This window comes from Podarcis raffonei, chromosome 8 (genome assembly GCF_027172205.1).
Source record: "Podarcis raffonei isolate rPodRaf1 chromosome 8, rPodRaf1.pri, whole genome shotgun sequence".
NCBI classification, from domain to species: Eukaryota; Metazoa; Chordata; class Lepidosauria; order Squamata; family Lacertidae; genus Podarcis; species Podarcis raffonei.
In genome coordinates this window covers 45,622,307-45,638,640 of record NC_070609.1, presented here as the reverse complement: position 1 = coordinate 45,638,640, position 16,334 = coordinate 45,622,307, and the positions used below count along the sequence as shown (strand labels likewise).

The following is a 16,334-nucleotide window of genomic DNA, read 5'->3' as shown; positions in this document are numbered from 1 at the left end:
TTGGTCATCCTTGAGCCACCAGCCTCAACCTTTCTGACTTATATATTAACTTTTCATGTTGATAGGTTATTTCAAATATCCATATTCAATATTATAATATCATGGGTCCTTGCTTCTTCATTCCTTTTAGCTCAGATCTGCAAATTCTGAAAAATTGTGCATGCATAGGAGTCTTTTTGTTTGTGACTCTGTGTGTGCGCATGCACACATACACACACTTGACTTCTGTAAAAATAGTCATAACACTGATTCTAATATGCCGTGCTTCTGTCTTTTTCAGCATCTTGATTATGAAACCAAAAGGACCTACAGCTTGAAGGTAGAGGCAGCCAATATACACATTGACCCAAAGTTCATCAGCAATGGACCATTCAAGGATACTGTAACCGTGAAAATTAATGTTGAGGATGCTGATGAGCCACCAATATTTTTAGCACCATCTTATATTCTGGAAGTAGAAGAGAATTTGGGCCCTGGTGCTCCAGTTGGGAGGGTTCATGCCAAAGACCCTGATGCAAAAAACAGCCTTATAAGGTATGCTTGCGAAATGGGAAGGATGGTTTCAGTGATGCCATTATGGAAATCCCTCAAATGGCAATTTAAAAACTTGTAAAGCCATGTTGTATATATTTCCATTGCCTTGTTTGAGTTAAGCCATCCTATTCTCCTCTTTGCTTTCTCTGGTCCCGTCTCCCCCATGCAGATCAACAAGAATCTGGGCCAGAAAGGAAAAATCTGTGTCCCAATTTTATTTATTCTTGCAACTTGAAAGTAACCCCCTACCCAGGGGATGCTTTGAAAAATAACTCGGGGATGTGGTGCTCAATGCAGGCAAGATCTGCAATCTGATCATAATGGCATCACAAGCCAGGCAATTGCAGCCTTCGATAACATCACACTACATACATTGTACCAATGTTAACTGTAAAGGGCACATCTGTTTTATGCTATAATAACAGTTTCAAAAGAGATGCCAGATTCCATAAAAGTTTCAGTTTTATTAGGCTTTTTATATCCAACTTGTTCAGATGCCAGCTGCAATGTCCAAGACTACGGAGTCAGAGTGCATACAGTTTCCTAAGACCTTAACACAGTTATCTTAGCTAATAAAGAGGCTGTATAGATAAATGTACAGTTAATGAACTAGCAATGTTTCAATAAACTGGCAAACCATGAAGCATAAAATGATGTAAATTAAGCTGACACTGGTTGTTTCCAAAATGACTTCATGGGAAATTTGAAAACATATGTGGGGAAAATGGGTTGCATCCAAATAAGTCCTATTCAGAGTAGACCCATTGAAATTAATAAACTCAAGTTAGTCATGTCAATTACCTTAAATGGATCTATTTTAAGTAGAACTAGCATTGGATACCACCCAGTATCTCCACCTTTGAGGAACATATTCACTTTTCACACAATATAGTTAAGTATGGAAACACACATTATTGGGGTTGGGGTTCTGCTGAAAATGGCACACCCCATTGTCCAGCTCTCACCCAAATGCTAAAACATGAAATAACACCTCCATGAGGTCATGTCATCACATCATTTATTTCCTCAACTCTAATAGTGGTAAACAATGATGTGGAGCAGGTGACAAGAGAACCCAAAGCATTTGTCATGTCATGGGGTTGAGTGTTGCTAAACACCACATGGGGTTTGTATAGAACACAACAAACAAATGGATGGAAGAGGCATTTGATGCTTCCACTCCAATAATTCTGCTATCCTAATCTTATTTGGGTGTTCTAAATCACATGGTCATCGTTATATGCAATGGGGGAACAGGGGCACTTTTCATATCATCATGTTGTCCACATACTGGGTGAAGGTTTGAAGAGAGGAATCTGCTTTATTCATGTAGGTTCCCACTGTAATGTGGCACCCTGATTGCACAGATTCCAAATAATATGGGGTGGCTATGTACATAGAGGGACGCGGGTGGCGCTGTGGGTAAAACCTCAGCGCCTAGGACTTGCCGATCGCATGGTCGGCGGTTCGAATCCCCGCGGTGGGGTGAGCTCCCGTCGTTCGGTCCCAGCTCCTGCCCACCTAGCAGTTTGAAAGCACCCTTAAGTGCAAGTAGATAAATAGGTACCGCTTTATAGCGGGAAGGGAAACGGTGTTTCCGTGTGCTGCTCTGGTGCCAGTTCGCCGGAGCAGCATCGTCACGCTGGCCACGTGACCTGGAAGTGTCTGCGGACAGCGCTGGCCCCCGGCCTCTTAAGTGAGATGGGCGCACAACCCTAGAGTCGGACACGACTGGCCCGTACAGGCAGGGGTACCTTTACCTTTATGTACATAGAGGAGGGTCCATTATTCAGGCATTCCCTCAACCTATGGAAATGGTAGCAAAGGAGCCATAATGTGTTTCAGTGGTAGATGAGGAGCCAACAGTTGCATCCCTGAAGTAACATGCCTCCTGCTTCACACAATTGTAATCACATGATTCAGAATGCACCAATAGGCCACCTGTATCTCTGGCAATGCATAGCTCTACACTTGTAAGTGTTTCTTTCTGCTAAAAGACTGATATGAAACAATGGTGCTCATGTAGGTATTAGGAAAGGAAATCCATTTTGATCCTGGTGATTTAGTTAAGTGTAGTTATTTTTTTTTTATCTTGCTAAGCAGAGTGCCTCCAAACAATTTTTTCCAAAAAATAATATGTGGTACACTGTCTAGGAGACACTAAATAAATTGAATAATTCTCTAATTACTTCATTTGCATCCCCTTTTAGTTATATAATTGATCGTCACACTGACCTCGACAGATATTTCAGTATCAGCGCAGAAGATGGTTCAATTACAACCACAAAGAAACTGGATAGGGAAGATATGGCCTGGCACAATATCTCAGTGTTTGCATATGAACTCCGTAAGTATTCATCAGACAGTTATATATACTTTTCGTATAAATTATATTAAAATGCCACAGTCTCCATTTTGAGCAAAATTTGAGGTACATTTCAGGTAAATTTTGAGCCAATTTATTGGAAGACTTTTCTAAGAAAAGTTCTGAGATTCCCCCTCCCCCCAACTCCTGCAGAGTTCTTTCTTGATACCACTCACCATTTTGTAGTACGTGCATGTTGGTCATCTTAGGTCTGTGCATTGTGGAGATTGTAGCCAGTCTACCAAAGCAAAAAGAAACAGAGGTGCCAGCTTTTCAAGAGGATTGGAATGTGATGCGACATTGTACGACATCCTGATGTTGCATGTGTGGCGTTGTGCAATGACCTCTGAATATTAAGGGGGGCAGCCCCCTAAAAATATACAGTGGTATCTCAGGTTAAGTACTTAATTCATTCTGGAGGTCCGTACTTAACCCGAAACTGTTCTTAACCTGAAGCACCACTTTAGCTAATGGGGCCTCCTGCTGCTGCAGCGCCGCCGGAGCCCGATTTCTGTTCTCATCCTGAAGCAAAGTTCTTAATCTGAAGCACTATTTCTGGGTTAGCGGAGTCTGTAACCTGAAACGTATGTAATCTGAAGCGTATGTAACCTGAGGTACCCTTGTATATTTGGGGGGCTGAAACTGCTCCAGCCCATCGGAGTTGGTGCCTATGGCAAGAAATGAACTTTGGAGGAGCGTTCTTAATGGGGGAGAAAGAAAATGTACTAACAGGGAGCCTTAACCCACAAGAAACTGCTGGATAACTTACCCTTAGAGAAATTCAGTGAAATGTTACCCAGTTTCTTTATCCATGATTGCCCAGGCAGGTGCACTATGTGACCCATGAGAGCCAGACTGTACAACCAAATCAGGCCAAACCTTTATTGACGGCAGCAGGCAGGGCAAGGGTTGGCATGGCATTGAGTTCCAGGATCAGTTCATCATTCCACAAGCTCATGTTGATAGAATGGATCCACTGGGTTTGGATCGCTCCAAACCTGTATGATGGGAGTTGGCCAGTGTTGAACCTTGCCGTGGTGCAAGCCAAGCAAGCAAGGTCTCACTGGGGGACCGGAGTGCAGATTCCAACAAGGCAGATACCGAACCTCCGCTTGGGTTTGTCATAGTCAATCCTCCCCTCAGGCACCTTATGGGGGGACCCCTGTACTATGTTGATTCTGACCAATGCCATTTCCGCCCTCATATAAACAAAGGGAAGTTGTAATTTCACTGAGGTGAAGAAAACCCCGACCAAGTGCCAATACAGTGGTACCTCTGGTTACGAACGCTTCTGGTTATGCACACTTCAGGTTACGAGCTCCGCTAACCCAGAAGTAGCTGCTCTTGGTTGTGAACTTTGTCCTGGGATGTGAGCGAAAATTGTGCCGAAGGCGTGCACGCAGCGGTAGACCCCATTAGTAAAAGCACGTCTCAGGATAAGAACGGTTTCAGCTTAAGAAAGGACCTCTGGAACGAATTAAGTTCTTAACCAGAGGTACCACTGTAGTAGATTGAGAGAGAAAAAAATCCTTTCCAGCCCTGTCAACCAATGACCCAAAATTGCTCAGTGAAGGCTCTAACCCGAGGGTGGGCAGGCGGAAAGCTCTCAAAGCAAAATGGCTCTGAGCTCCAGGGGAATCAGCCTTATACAGGCTTCCCCTCCACCCTGCAGCAAAGGCTCATGGGGCAGCTTTTTTCCATGAGCCCATCACACAGAGAAGATACTGGACAAAACTTTGTGCCAGAGTGCTTATTGGGAATGGAATGGGGCATAAATTTGAGAATATTAAGAGGCCATTTGCATATAGCTCTAATTAGAACCCAGTTGACCTGTATTTTGGGACACGGGTGGCACTGTGGTCTAAACCACAGAGCCTAGGGCTTGCCGATCAGAATCCCCATGACGGGGTGAGCTCCTGTTGCTCAGTCCCTGCTCCTGCCAACCTAGCAGTTCGAAAGCATATCAAAGTGCAAGTAGATAAATAGGCGGGAAGGCAAACAGCGCTTCCGTGTGCTGCTCTGGTTCGCCAGAAGCGGCTTAGTCATGCTGGCCACATGACCCGGAAGCTGTACGCCGGCTCCCTCGGCCAATAAAGCAAGATGAGCGCCACAACCCCAGAGTCATCCGCGACTGGACCTAATGGTCAGGGGTCCGTTTACCTTTACCTGACCTATATTTATTCTGCTCCAATACAGTCTCACATGAACAAAAAAGCTGTTTTATGTATACAAACATCAAAAAAGAAAAGCTTCCTAATGTATTGAACCTCTGGGGGGGGGGGATGGGCAAACTTTTGTTTCTCCCAAGAATCATTAATCCCATTCAGCTCTTGTTGCCTATTGATGTCTCCTGAAGGGCAGGAGTGGTCTTTGAGAAGGGAACAGCACTGTGCACCTGACCTCCCAGCAATGGAGTCACTGCTGCTTACTAGGAGAGGGGCATGTCAGTGAGGAGCTCAGCACTGTGTGGGCTGATATGCCCACAAAGCACTGATCACTCACCAATTTGCTCCTGTCCTAGTAACTGGCAGCAACTTTGGTGGTAGGAGGCCCAGTGCACAGCACCATCCCTCCTCACCAACAGTTCCTGCTAATGGGACATTCTGAACTTGTGAGAGTTGGGTGACCTCCACATCTTGACTAACAACCTGAATTAATGCATTCCTTCATTCCCAGGTAGTATTATTATTATATTTGTTTTTATCTGCTCTTTGAAGTTAGTTAGGTTGCAGCAGAAAACTCATCAAGCATGCTTTGTGGCTCTGCAGGGAATTGAATGTCCAGGCTAACACTATGGCTATTTCACACACACACACACACACACACACACACACACACACACAGAGAGAGAGAGAGAGAGAGAGACTCCTGAGAAATTATGTTTTTATGTTATGTTAGTCTATGTAAACATGCCTTAAGAAAACTTATTAGCCTTAAAGGAGCCACAGGGCTTTTGGGTTTTGAGGCAAAGGCAGGAAAAGAGATTTACTACTCTACTCCTGATATCAATGGTCAAGGATAGGATTTGTGTGGGTGGGGCAGCTAACTTTGTTTCTTATGTTTTTATCCCATGTTGTGACTTTTTTTCTTCTAAATAACTGCTGTAGATAATCGGCACCAGGAAGCCAAAGTTCCAGTAGCAATCAAGGTCCTTGATGTAAATGACAATGCTCCAAAATTTGCAGATTCCTATGAAGCAGTTGTTTGTGAGAAACCACAGACCAATGAGGTAACCTCTGCCACACAAACCTCTCATTTGTGGGTGGGAGAGATTAGATGAGGATGTTCATTTTTCTTAAGTGCAGAGTAGCAAAGAAAATTCAATTTAACATAGGTTTGGCTTCTGGGGGGTTAATATCCTGTTCTCCAAGACATAGGGCATCTCTAATGTATTCTAATAACAGGCTTGAAGCTCATAAATCATCCCTTTTGGAAAGAACTTGTTGCCAAGTTTCTTAGAAGAGCCAATATTGTCTATCTGAGGCCTTTAAAAAAAAAGGTTAAGATTTCAGGTTAAGTTTTATTCATATTTTTCAAGGTAGTTAAAATTATAGCACACACATCCCCCCCCCTTTTAGAATATAGAGAGCTGCTTTATACCAGTTCACAGCTCGTTCTAGCTCAGTATTGTCTACATTGACTGGCAGTGGCTTTCCAGGTTTCACAAAAAGGTTTTTCCAGCCCTCTCTGGAGATGCCAAAGATTGGACATGGGACCTTCTGCATGCAAAGCAGATGTTCTACCACTGAGTTGTAGCCTTTTCCCCTTTAAAAGGGGCTTAGCCAGATTCGTGGAGGGAAAGTCTATCAATGGCTACAAGCAATGATGGCTGCCTTTTGCATCCAGGTTCAGAGGCTGAATGCCACTGAACGACCAATTTCTGGGAAGCAACAGTGCAAGAAGAAAGTTGCCCATCCACCTTGCTTGTGGGCCTCTTTGTGAAATTGGTTGCTAGACAGGAAAGGACTTTGGTCTGATCCAGCAGGGCTCTGCTTACATTCTTATGATGTAAGATGTGCTGGGCAATAGTTATGAGATTGCACCCTAAAGGAAGCTGCACAATTTTCACTCAAGAGCCAATTTGGTGGGATGGGAAGAGGAATGACTTTTTAGATGCACTGCATGCTCACAAGAGCCTTTCTTTTACAGCCATTATTAACAATTACTGCAGAGGACAAGGATGATGCAGCTAATGGCCCAAGATTTATCTTTGGGTTGCCACCTGATATGATCCAGAAGCCTAATTTTACTCTCCGAGATAACCGAGGTTTGTGAAGACAGGAGCAAACTAATTATTCTTATCATGTCATACTGTAACACTTTAGTTATCCATGCCCGCATCTCTGGGGCTGAGACTTGTTGCAAAGGATGGGCGGTGGGGTGAAATGTGAAAACAATGTTCAGAGGCATTCCTTTAGCGCATCACCACCAGCATTTATCCTAATAAATACATGTAATATAGACTCTATAAGATTAATGCCTTGGGATTGCAAGTGCTGTAACGATTTCAGGAACATCTGCTAGCGCATCATCTCTGAGCTGGTAACAGTGGCGGAGGAAGGGGGTGTGGGCCGCTCTGGGTGTTATCACTGAGGGGGGGTGACAAAATGACATACACAAAAAATGATTTTTTAAAAATGGGCTCATGAAACTTTTTAGTTCAGTCAACAAATGTAACGAAACACGGCTAGCACTGGTTGTCACACAGTGGGGGCCAGCACTTACCGCGGGGGCCTACAGCATGCCTGAGCCACACGTCTCCTGCCCTGAGGGGGAGGCAGTGGAGAGGCAGCATGCAGCGTGCCCCGCCCCCATGGGCAACTCGTCTTGCCCCCAGCTGCATGATACATGGGCCACACCCAGCACCTGAGTGGCTAGCTATGCCGCTGGCTGCTAACACGAATAAAATGGTCACATGGCAGCCTTCTGATTTGCTGGGGCCTATCAGATTGTAGGAGAATGGTCTGTTGCTTCCAATAGGAGGGAGGATTAATTTTAAAAGAAAAAAAAATGATAAAGGGCAGAAGAACTATGGTACTTACCTCCCAAAGAGGCAATGATGAAAAGAGGATTGGATAAATTCATGGCAGATAAGGCTTTCAATGGCTGCCAGCTATGGTGGCTGTGTTCTACCTTCACTGTCAGAAGCAGTGTGCTTCTGAATACTATTTAGGTATCACAGCTGGGGAGAGTGCTGTTGGGCTCAGGTTTTGTTTAAGGGTTACCCAAAGGCATCTGGTTAGTCCCTATGTGAACAGAATGTTGGACTTGAGCCTTTGGCCTGATACAACAGGGCTCTTCTTTTATGTTCTTATGCAATTCTTTCCACTATTGTTATTATTGTTATTATCACTGGTGTGGTGGGAAATTCTGGGAATCTAGCACCAGTTGGAAGTTTCATTTTCCTTGCTGCACATGGGTGGCAATTGGGTTTTTTACCAGGATCAAAGTTTGGGAAGGAGATTTAAGCTTCCTCATGTGTTATGGGGTTAACCACAGTCATCCCTCCCCATGCACACACCTGTACTTCATATATTTTAAAAATTGCATGGTCACAAGGTCATGGGTGCGTATTCCTGCACAGCAGGGGTTGAGACAAAATGATTCACGGGGTCCCTTCCAACCCTATGATTCTAGATCCTGAGCCATTTATAGAAAAAAAAATCCCTGCTATTCGTTTCTCCTGTAATGTTAGGGGGAATAGAGGGAAGGACTAACTATGTTAAAGCAGTTAAAGAGGAAGAGAAAAGCATAAACACCAATTTAGAGCTGTGCTAAATAGAGAAACTTTACCACCAAGTTGCAGCACTGGTCCCTTATAACCCAAAATTACATATTTATTTAATTATTAAAATACACCCCCCCATATTTTTTAAAAAACTGCTTCAAACCCTGAAACCATCAAAGTAGTGTAAATAAAAATCTATAAAACAAATCTGTTCCTACAGTGTACAATTACACTGTATCACATCAGGGTACACAAAATCTCAGGAACCACTGACACCATTCCTGCTTCCCGAGGCAGCTAGTGGAAATACAAGGGAAAGGGACTGAACATGGGGCCACAAGAATGCCAAATATGTTGCTAAGCTATGATTTCTCTCAAGGCAGGCTGGTGGGACCTATAATAGGCAGAGAGTCTAGGAGGTCCCCATCTTCTTTTGACTTTTATTTTCTTGATCTCTTACAATTCATACCCCATAAACATCTCAAAGCTATTTCACACAAACATCAGCATCCTAAGGGCCCAATTCCTATACTGTACAGAAGGAACCTCCTGATGAGATGGTATCTTCATGAGCCCCTTCCCCCTTCAGAGTGCAGTGATCTTTTGAGTGTATAAGGGGCAAGACCATATTTAACTACCTTCAACTATGTAGTTATGAACTCTTGTACCTTGGTCCAACTTTTTCATTTAGCATTGCCTTTGGAATGTTTAATGGCATGTCTCCCATTAGAAGTTATAGATTTTAAAAACTGGCTTCCATCCAAATAATCACTTAATGTCTGGGTTGTTTATGGGAGGCGTGGACCATTAGTTGGGTCATGTATTAACTGAACTACAGCTAACCTGTGTCAAGCTGCTATTCATTCTCTGGGCTGGCACCACTGGTTTTCTTTTTTTCATTGTTTTCACTCAAAACAAGCAGTGAATTGAATAACATTCCTAACACAGATACTTGATAATCTTTTCAACTGAGTAGTTTAGCAGACAGCACTCTGGTTTTTTTTTAATAAAAAACAAAACTCAACAATTTAAGTCAATTGAATTTATCTGGATTGGGGGGGTGGTATGAGCTTTTCATTTACTTTACCAATTCTCCAGCTAAATGATAAATTCTTTAATATATTCATGTCATTTTCATGAGTGTATGTGTGCGGGAGGGGGGGATCCACAGTGTAGTTAATTTAATTCTTTGTATGTGCGTGTATTTTTAAAAGGTTAAGCTGGAGAGTCAAAGTGAATAGCAGGAATTCTAAAGGCTTCTAGCGAGTAACCTTTTTTCCCCGGTGACAGAATGTCTTGCGATTTGCAAGTCAAATAACTTAAAATTTCTCCTTCTCCCCTCCCACCATTTGTAAATCAGAGTAATCTTTGTATCATGCCTCCACACTCTTAAGGAATTCACTACTTTAAAAGAAAAATGGCTTTATTAACTGCAAAACCAGTTAATGAAAACTCCTATGTTTAGGCCCCTGCCAGAACTTTTAAAGTGAATACCATCCTATAATGATCATTTAATAGAGTTTCTACTCGTTTCCCAAAAGTAATTACATATTGAAATAATAAAAAAGTCACATTTTACATCCTGTTAATAGTCAGTGGCGTTACTGGCTTTCTCAAGCCCAGCTTGGTTCTATAGAAAAGCATGGGATAATGGGTAATTTCATGCTGTGATAAAGCACAACACTGCTTTCATTCAGGGTGTTTACTCACATTGCATCATATTAATAGACAACCATCTTCTTACTTCACACTCTCTCTATACATCTGGTACCATTTTTAATTCCCATGACAGTTTGGGACAGAATGTACCAGTATTGCAGGAAGATCAGAGGCACAGCATTAAAAGTCAGTTGAAACGGATTCTTCATACAAAAATTAACTCCCTTCTACTGTGGCGGAAATTTCCCCTTTGGGGTTCAGGTATGCAGACTCGTACCCAATTCCCAATCAGTCAGACTTTATTCAATAATGTACTACAGGGGAGAGTCTGCAAGGACTTTCCATTAGGGCACACACTGTACAGACAAAACATGCATCACCTTGGCTTTTTCATCCTCTTCCAAGCCACTTTCTGCCATCCCTTTTCCTCACCATCTCTCATCCAGACACAATCTTTGTACACACGTTGTTGTTGTTGTACATGCAGATCCCTTCTTGTGCTATTAGGTTTTTCCTTAACTGGTTCTTACCAGTTTTATGGTCAGGCCATATTCTTGTGTACATGACACTGGCCTCACTGATAATGGGTAGCAGAAATTCCATTGCAGTAGCAGTGCCCCTTTAGCCTTTACTGGTCAGCATGCTTACATGAGAAAAAACATGTGCTTTTAGCCCTGTGTCTTAAATGTATGTTCAGGAATGCTGCAAGAAGGAACAAAAAAATAATAATGTCATCTTGCATGGGTCTCTGCCATGCAGCAGAAGTGTCTTGCAGCTTTTCAGGAATCTAATGTGTACATAACCATCTTCAGCCATCAAACCCTTCAGGAGTGGACATACATCATTCCAAACTGGGGTGGGGGAATGCTTATCAATAGGAAAGAATGACAAAAGCCACTGTGGCTGTATTCTGCCTGCACTGTAAGAGGCAGAGTGCCTCTGAACACCAGTTTGTGGGAGTTGCAGAAGAGGAAAGAACTGTTGCACTTGGATTCTGCTTGTTGGATTCTCATGGGCATCTGAATGGACACTAAGGGAACAGGATCCTGGATTAGATGGGCATACTCTTATGAGCAAAATGCTCTCTTTGTCTTTTTCTGTGTGTGTGTGTGTGTGTGTGTGTGTGAGAGAGAGAGAGAGAGAGAGAGAGAGAGAGATTTCAGTTATTCTTTGACCTAAAGGTATCTGGTGTAAACTGTTGGAACATTAGTCTTGCCTGGGTAGCAAGTCCTAGCAGCTATGTAGAGTTGCTGTTCTGTTACAAACAACAAAAAACAAGCAAATTATGTTGAGGTTCTCCTGGAACAGTGACTACTCTATCCAGACACAAACCCACAATATATTATATAAACAGTTATTAAATGATTTCCAAGCATTATTGATTTTTTTATATAAAAAACAAAGAGTATTATATGATGCTGTTTCATACACAGACAAAGCATGTGAATTCCTTTGGAAGGCTTTAAGGATGGTTAGAGAACTGTACCATAATGAATTGTCTATGGTTTTTTACTTTTATCAATGTGGCCTAATTTGTTTAGTGGCAGACTTCCGGGTTGGCTCCTCCGATCGGGAGGAACTTGCTCCGTGGAAAGCAGGGTCTGACCGCCATGGCGAAGGCGGAGACCCTCTGAAATCACAAGCGGGAGAAGCTTGTGAACTTGGGATTCAGCTGGCACCTTCTGCGCCTCCCCTACTCGCGGGGAAACCCTGTTTTGGGGATCCGGAGCGATGTGGGGTGAGTGGTGCGGTGCTTCGAATTGACTGCTTCTTTCACGGAGTGAAGCCGCATTGCTGTTGCCGGAGAGCGCTGACTTTTTCCTGTGGACAATTGGATTTTAAACAACTACCCGTGAGTAGAACGGAAAATTGGATCTTTAAATACCTTAATTTGGCACCGAAACGGGAAGGTCTTAAACAGGAAGTCCGCCTTCCTCTTTTGTAAATAGATTGAAGCAAAGACGTTATAAGCTAAAGTCTTTGAAAGCTTTTGGCAAAGGATTAAATTTCCATCGGTTAAAACTACAAAACCCCCCTTGGAAGCAGGAGAAGAGGGGGGAAATTTTGGACTTAGCGAGCCTGCAGGAGAGAGTGAAAAACCAAATTACCACTGCTCTGAACCTGGAAAAGGGCTGCCAGAAAGAGTGAAGTTTTGGGAGAGTTCATTGACTGCGAACAGAACATTTTTGACAGCTAGTTAAATAAGAGAAAGATACTGTTTCCATTGTCCTCTTCTGCGTTTAAAAAGGAGGAAAAGTAACTGAAAATTGAAACTATCTTTATGGCTTGAGTTGTTTGAAAGGATTGATACAAGTGGAGACCGTTTCCCTCTAGAGGGAGCCTTTGAAACTGTTACAGGAGTGTAGCTGGGGAATCACCGGCTGCAAGATAAGAAATTGTGAGAACCAGAGATTGACCTTGGACCATTTAAAATGTTGACAGGAGAAGCCATTGTGATGGTATTATGTAAGATAAGCTATCCGTTGGAACAGCTTCATAAGAAGATGGATGACATGTCTTTTAAAATTGACAACTTGGAACAAAAAGTGACTAATTGGAGACAAAAAGTGAGCACCAATACAGAAATAATTCAGGACTTGGTACAAGAATCTACTTTGGCAGGACAAATTGTGGAGGAGAAAGAGAAAGCTGTGGTTGTTGAGCCTAAAGTAATACAAGCGGGATCCTCAGTCTTACAGAAGCAAATTGAGGATTACAAGTTGAGGCCTTCTATGATTGAAACTAGAAAAAGCCAGATTTTGAGGATTGAATCCCGGCTTGGACGGAAGAAGGAAAGTTGGAAAGATCCCTCTATGCAGGGATTAACTGACTTTTGGGACATGGACTTGGGTCTGGAGGAGTTTGGAGTTCTGGGGGCCTTTGGATTTGGAGGAATTTTGAAACATGTCATGAAACACCTTATAGACCTTAGCTTCAACTATGGAAATTTGGCTGACCTGTCCAGAAGGAATAAAAGCATTTTTAGGTTGGAGTCTTCCCGAGATCTGCTCTTTGGCATTAACGAATATGAAGAAGACCTGCAGAAGGGACCTGGAAAAGAGTTAAGAGCCTCAGACATAAGATCTCCAGGTTGATGGACTATATGGAATCGACGGAAAGGACTGGCAGAATCCGAAACCAGGGAGAGGAGATGGTGGAAGAAGATTGGAGAATTTAAAGTTTATATATAGAAATACTGTAAAATTAATGAGTGATATAAAAATGGTGGAAAGAAATTTTATGGCCTTAGCAGAAATGTTATAAGGAGTTAAGCATATATAAGTATTTTAGTTTTAATGAAAAATAAGGTTAAAAAATATGTTAAGATATTTATAATATGATAGAAAATAGAGAAAGATGGAAAGGATTTGCTGAAACAATTAATAGAAGTGGAATACAAAAAGGGAGGTGAGAGGAAGTCGAGGAAACAAGGGAATGAAAGATAGAGTATGGAAAAGGTGTGATGTATGTTTTTAAATGGTTTTTGTTTTGTTTTGTTTAGGGTTAGGGTGGGTTAGGGTTTTGTTTAGTTTAGTTTAATGTGTTTAGTTTAATGTGTTTAGGTTGTGTTTTGTATTGTTTATATCTTGTATTGTATTGTTTCTTTTCTTTTTTTGTTTTCTCTCTCTTGTCTTTTTCCTTCTCTTTTCCTTTTCTGTAATCTTTAAAAGTAATAAATATTATTTAAAAATAATAATAATTTGTTTGGTGGCAAAATTCATAGAAACGTAGAATTGGAGGAGTCCTTGTTGGCTTCTAGTTGCAATGCTGAAAACCCAGAGCTAGAGCATCACTAATGCATCGGATCCCCAATTCAGCCTCTACTTGAAGACTTCCATCAAGGAAAAGCCAATCACCTGTCTAGGGCATTGCTTTATTGGTCTTACCAGCAAGAAGTTCATCCCAAAGTTTGGCTCTTGTAAGCTCATTAGATCTAGCCCTATCTTCTTCCATTAACTAGCATGAAGGCGATTATTCACACAAAAACTAGAAAAGAAGAGAAGAGAAAACAAAAAGAAAAGAATGAATAAATATGAATTGCACCATGTTAATTGAACAACTTTAGTGTGAAGTTCAGCTACACTATGGAAATGCTTTCTGAAAATGATGATGGCTTTGCTCTTATGAAGCCACTATTGCATCATTCCTAGCCTACAACTAGACATTTCAGAAGTGTTAACAGATAATTGCATCCAACCACATCCAGATGTCCGTCTAACCACTGTGAGAATCCTGACATACGTGAACAACAATGACCACTTCTGCAGCATGGAATGATATTTGTGAAGTGGACCCTAGATGTGAATGTGCTAAAGCTGCCAGCCCCAAGCTGTGGACTTCCATGCATGCCCAGGCCACCACACTCTTATCTTACTGACCTCGGGAGAGCTTTCTTTTTGATGCATTTTCTTGTTGTTGTTGTTGGAGTACAGTCAATGATATTTGGTCTGCTGTACAGCAGGTGGTAAAATTCAATAATCTATACCAAACTTCCTTTGACTTGCTTAAAATGAAAAAGAAAGGGCATTTCAATGAATAAACAAACCCACAGACTTTTTCCCAAGGTGTCTAGAGGAGCATCAAAGAGGAGGAAATAAGTCTTTCTGGAAATACCATAAACATATAAAAGAACTGCAACCAATCTATGAAGAAGGATCGGATCAGGAGATAGCAGCCACCTGCTGGTGCTTTTGAAAGAAAAACAACATTAATGGAGTTTGAAGTTGTTTGGAATGGATTTCCCCCCCTGCTCTTCTCCTACAGTACATTCAGAGTGGATAATAAAAGTAGTGGCAACTTCATGATTCTAGAGGATGCAAGAATTAAGATTATTATAGACCTTGGAGTAATACATGTACTTGCTGACTGGAGTTGGAGCCTACAACAACTGGACAGCTGCAGGTTACTTATGCTTGATCTAACACCTCTGTTTGTGCGGATCACATGCCTTTTGCAGTGCACAACCATGAAATTTAGAATTGCTATTTCCCCCCTGTGTACGCATATAAGGATTTCATGGCCTTTGAAAAGGGAAAAAAGGAAATCACACTGTTAGCAGCCCTCTTTTAAAGAAGGAATCCACAGATATTTATCCTGGTACTGATAAACTTACCACATCTGATTACAATCACATGTCCAGGGTGGAAAAAAATTACAGTAATATTTGGCTTGGGCCCACCTCTTTTAAACAGTAAATAAAGTCTGAGGAAATGATAGCATTACGAATTAGCTTCTTTGTTGAGCCAAATTTAGTTCCAGGACTGGCTTTATTGGAATTATGCCCAGTGACATTATGTCTGAATAAATGCCATTTCTTTCAAGTGCTTGAATACTATGATGTCTGCCAAAGGCAATACACTGAAAATATAAAGAGGGAAAATATTTATTTTGACAGCTAAATTTAGGTAGGTATTTAGCTCCATTTAGCCATAACACATGAGTCATTTTCATTTTGACTACTATGACTTAAAGGACAACACCATAGCTTAAATTCAGGGTATAGTTCTGCAGACTGCCGTGCAGTCTGAAGGGTTCCATTTATTCAGTGGCATATGCATGAAATGGTGATTTAAATTTAAGTGCTTTGATGCATACCCTCCAATGAAAATAGGGACATCCCATTCCATAATGATAATTTTACTATTTATAACCCACATATCTTACTGGGTTGCCCCAGCCTCTCTGGGTGGCTTCCAACATAGATAAAAACACAATAAAACATTAAACTTTAAAAAACTTCCCTATACAGGATTTCCTTAAGATGGCTTGGGGGTCAAATAACTCCATACCCTCCAACATTTCTCCAATGAAAATAGTTTCATCCTAAGGAAAAGTTGGACATTCTGGGATCAAATCAGAAACCGGGATGGCTTCTCTAAATAAGGGATGTTTCAACAAATAATGATGTTGAAATGGGGGGATGAGCTCTCAGCCAGTGAGGCACCCTTAAAATAATACCCTCAGATTCTCCAGGTCAGGGGTGGAGAACTTTTGGCCCACCAAATGTTGCTAATCTAGAACTCCTATCAGCCCTAGCAAACATGGCAA

The 16,334-nt window shown here is 41.8% G+C and overlaps 1 protein-coding gene across 2 annotated transcripts in view; it reads left to right on the top strand.

Moving 5' to 3' along the window:
* CDH11 (cadherin 11) overlaps positions 1-16,334 on the top strand; it is a 113,855-nt gene that overhangs the window by 90,522 nt on the left and 6,999 nt on the right. For both annotated transcript variants that reach the window (XM_053399640.1, XM_053399639.1), the window contains exons 8-11: positions 281-534; positions 2,745-2,881; positions 6,007-6,128; positions 7,049-7,166. In XM_053399640.1, the coding sequence (XP_053255615.1) occupies positions 281-534; positions 2,745-2,881; positions 6,007-6,128; positions 7,049-7,166 (631 nt within the window). The remainder of the gene's footprint in view (positions 1-280; positions 535-2,744; positions 2,882-6,006; positions 6,129-7,048; positions 7,167-16,334) is intronic.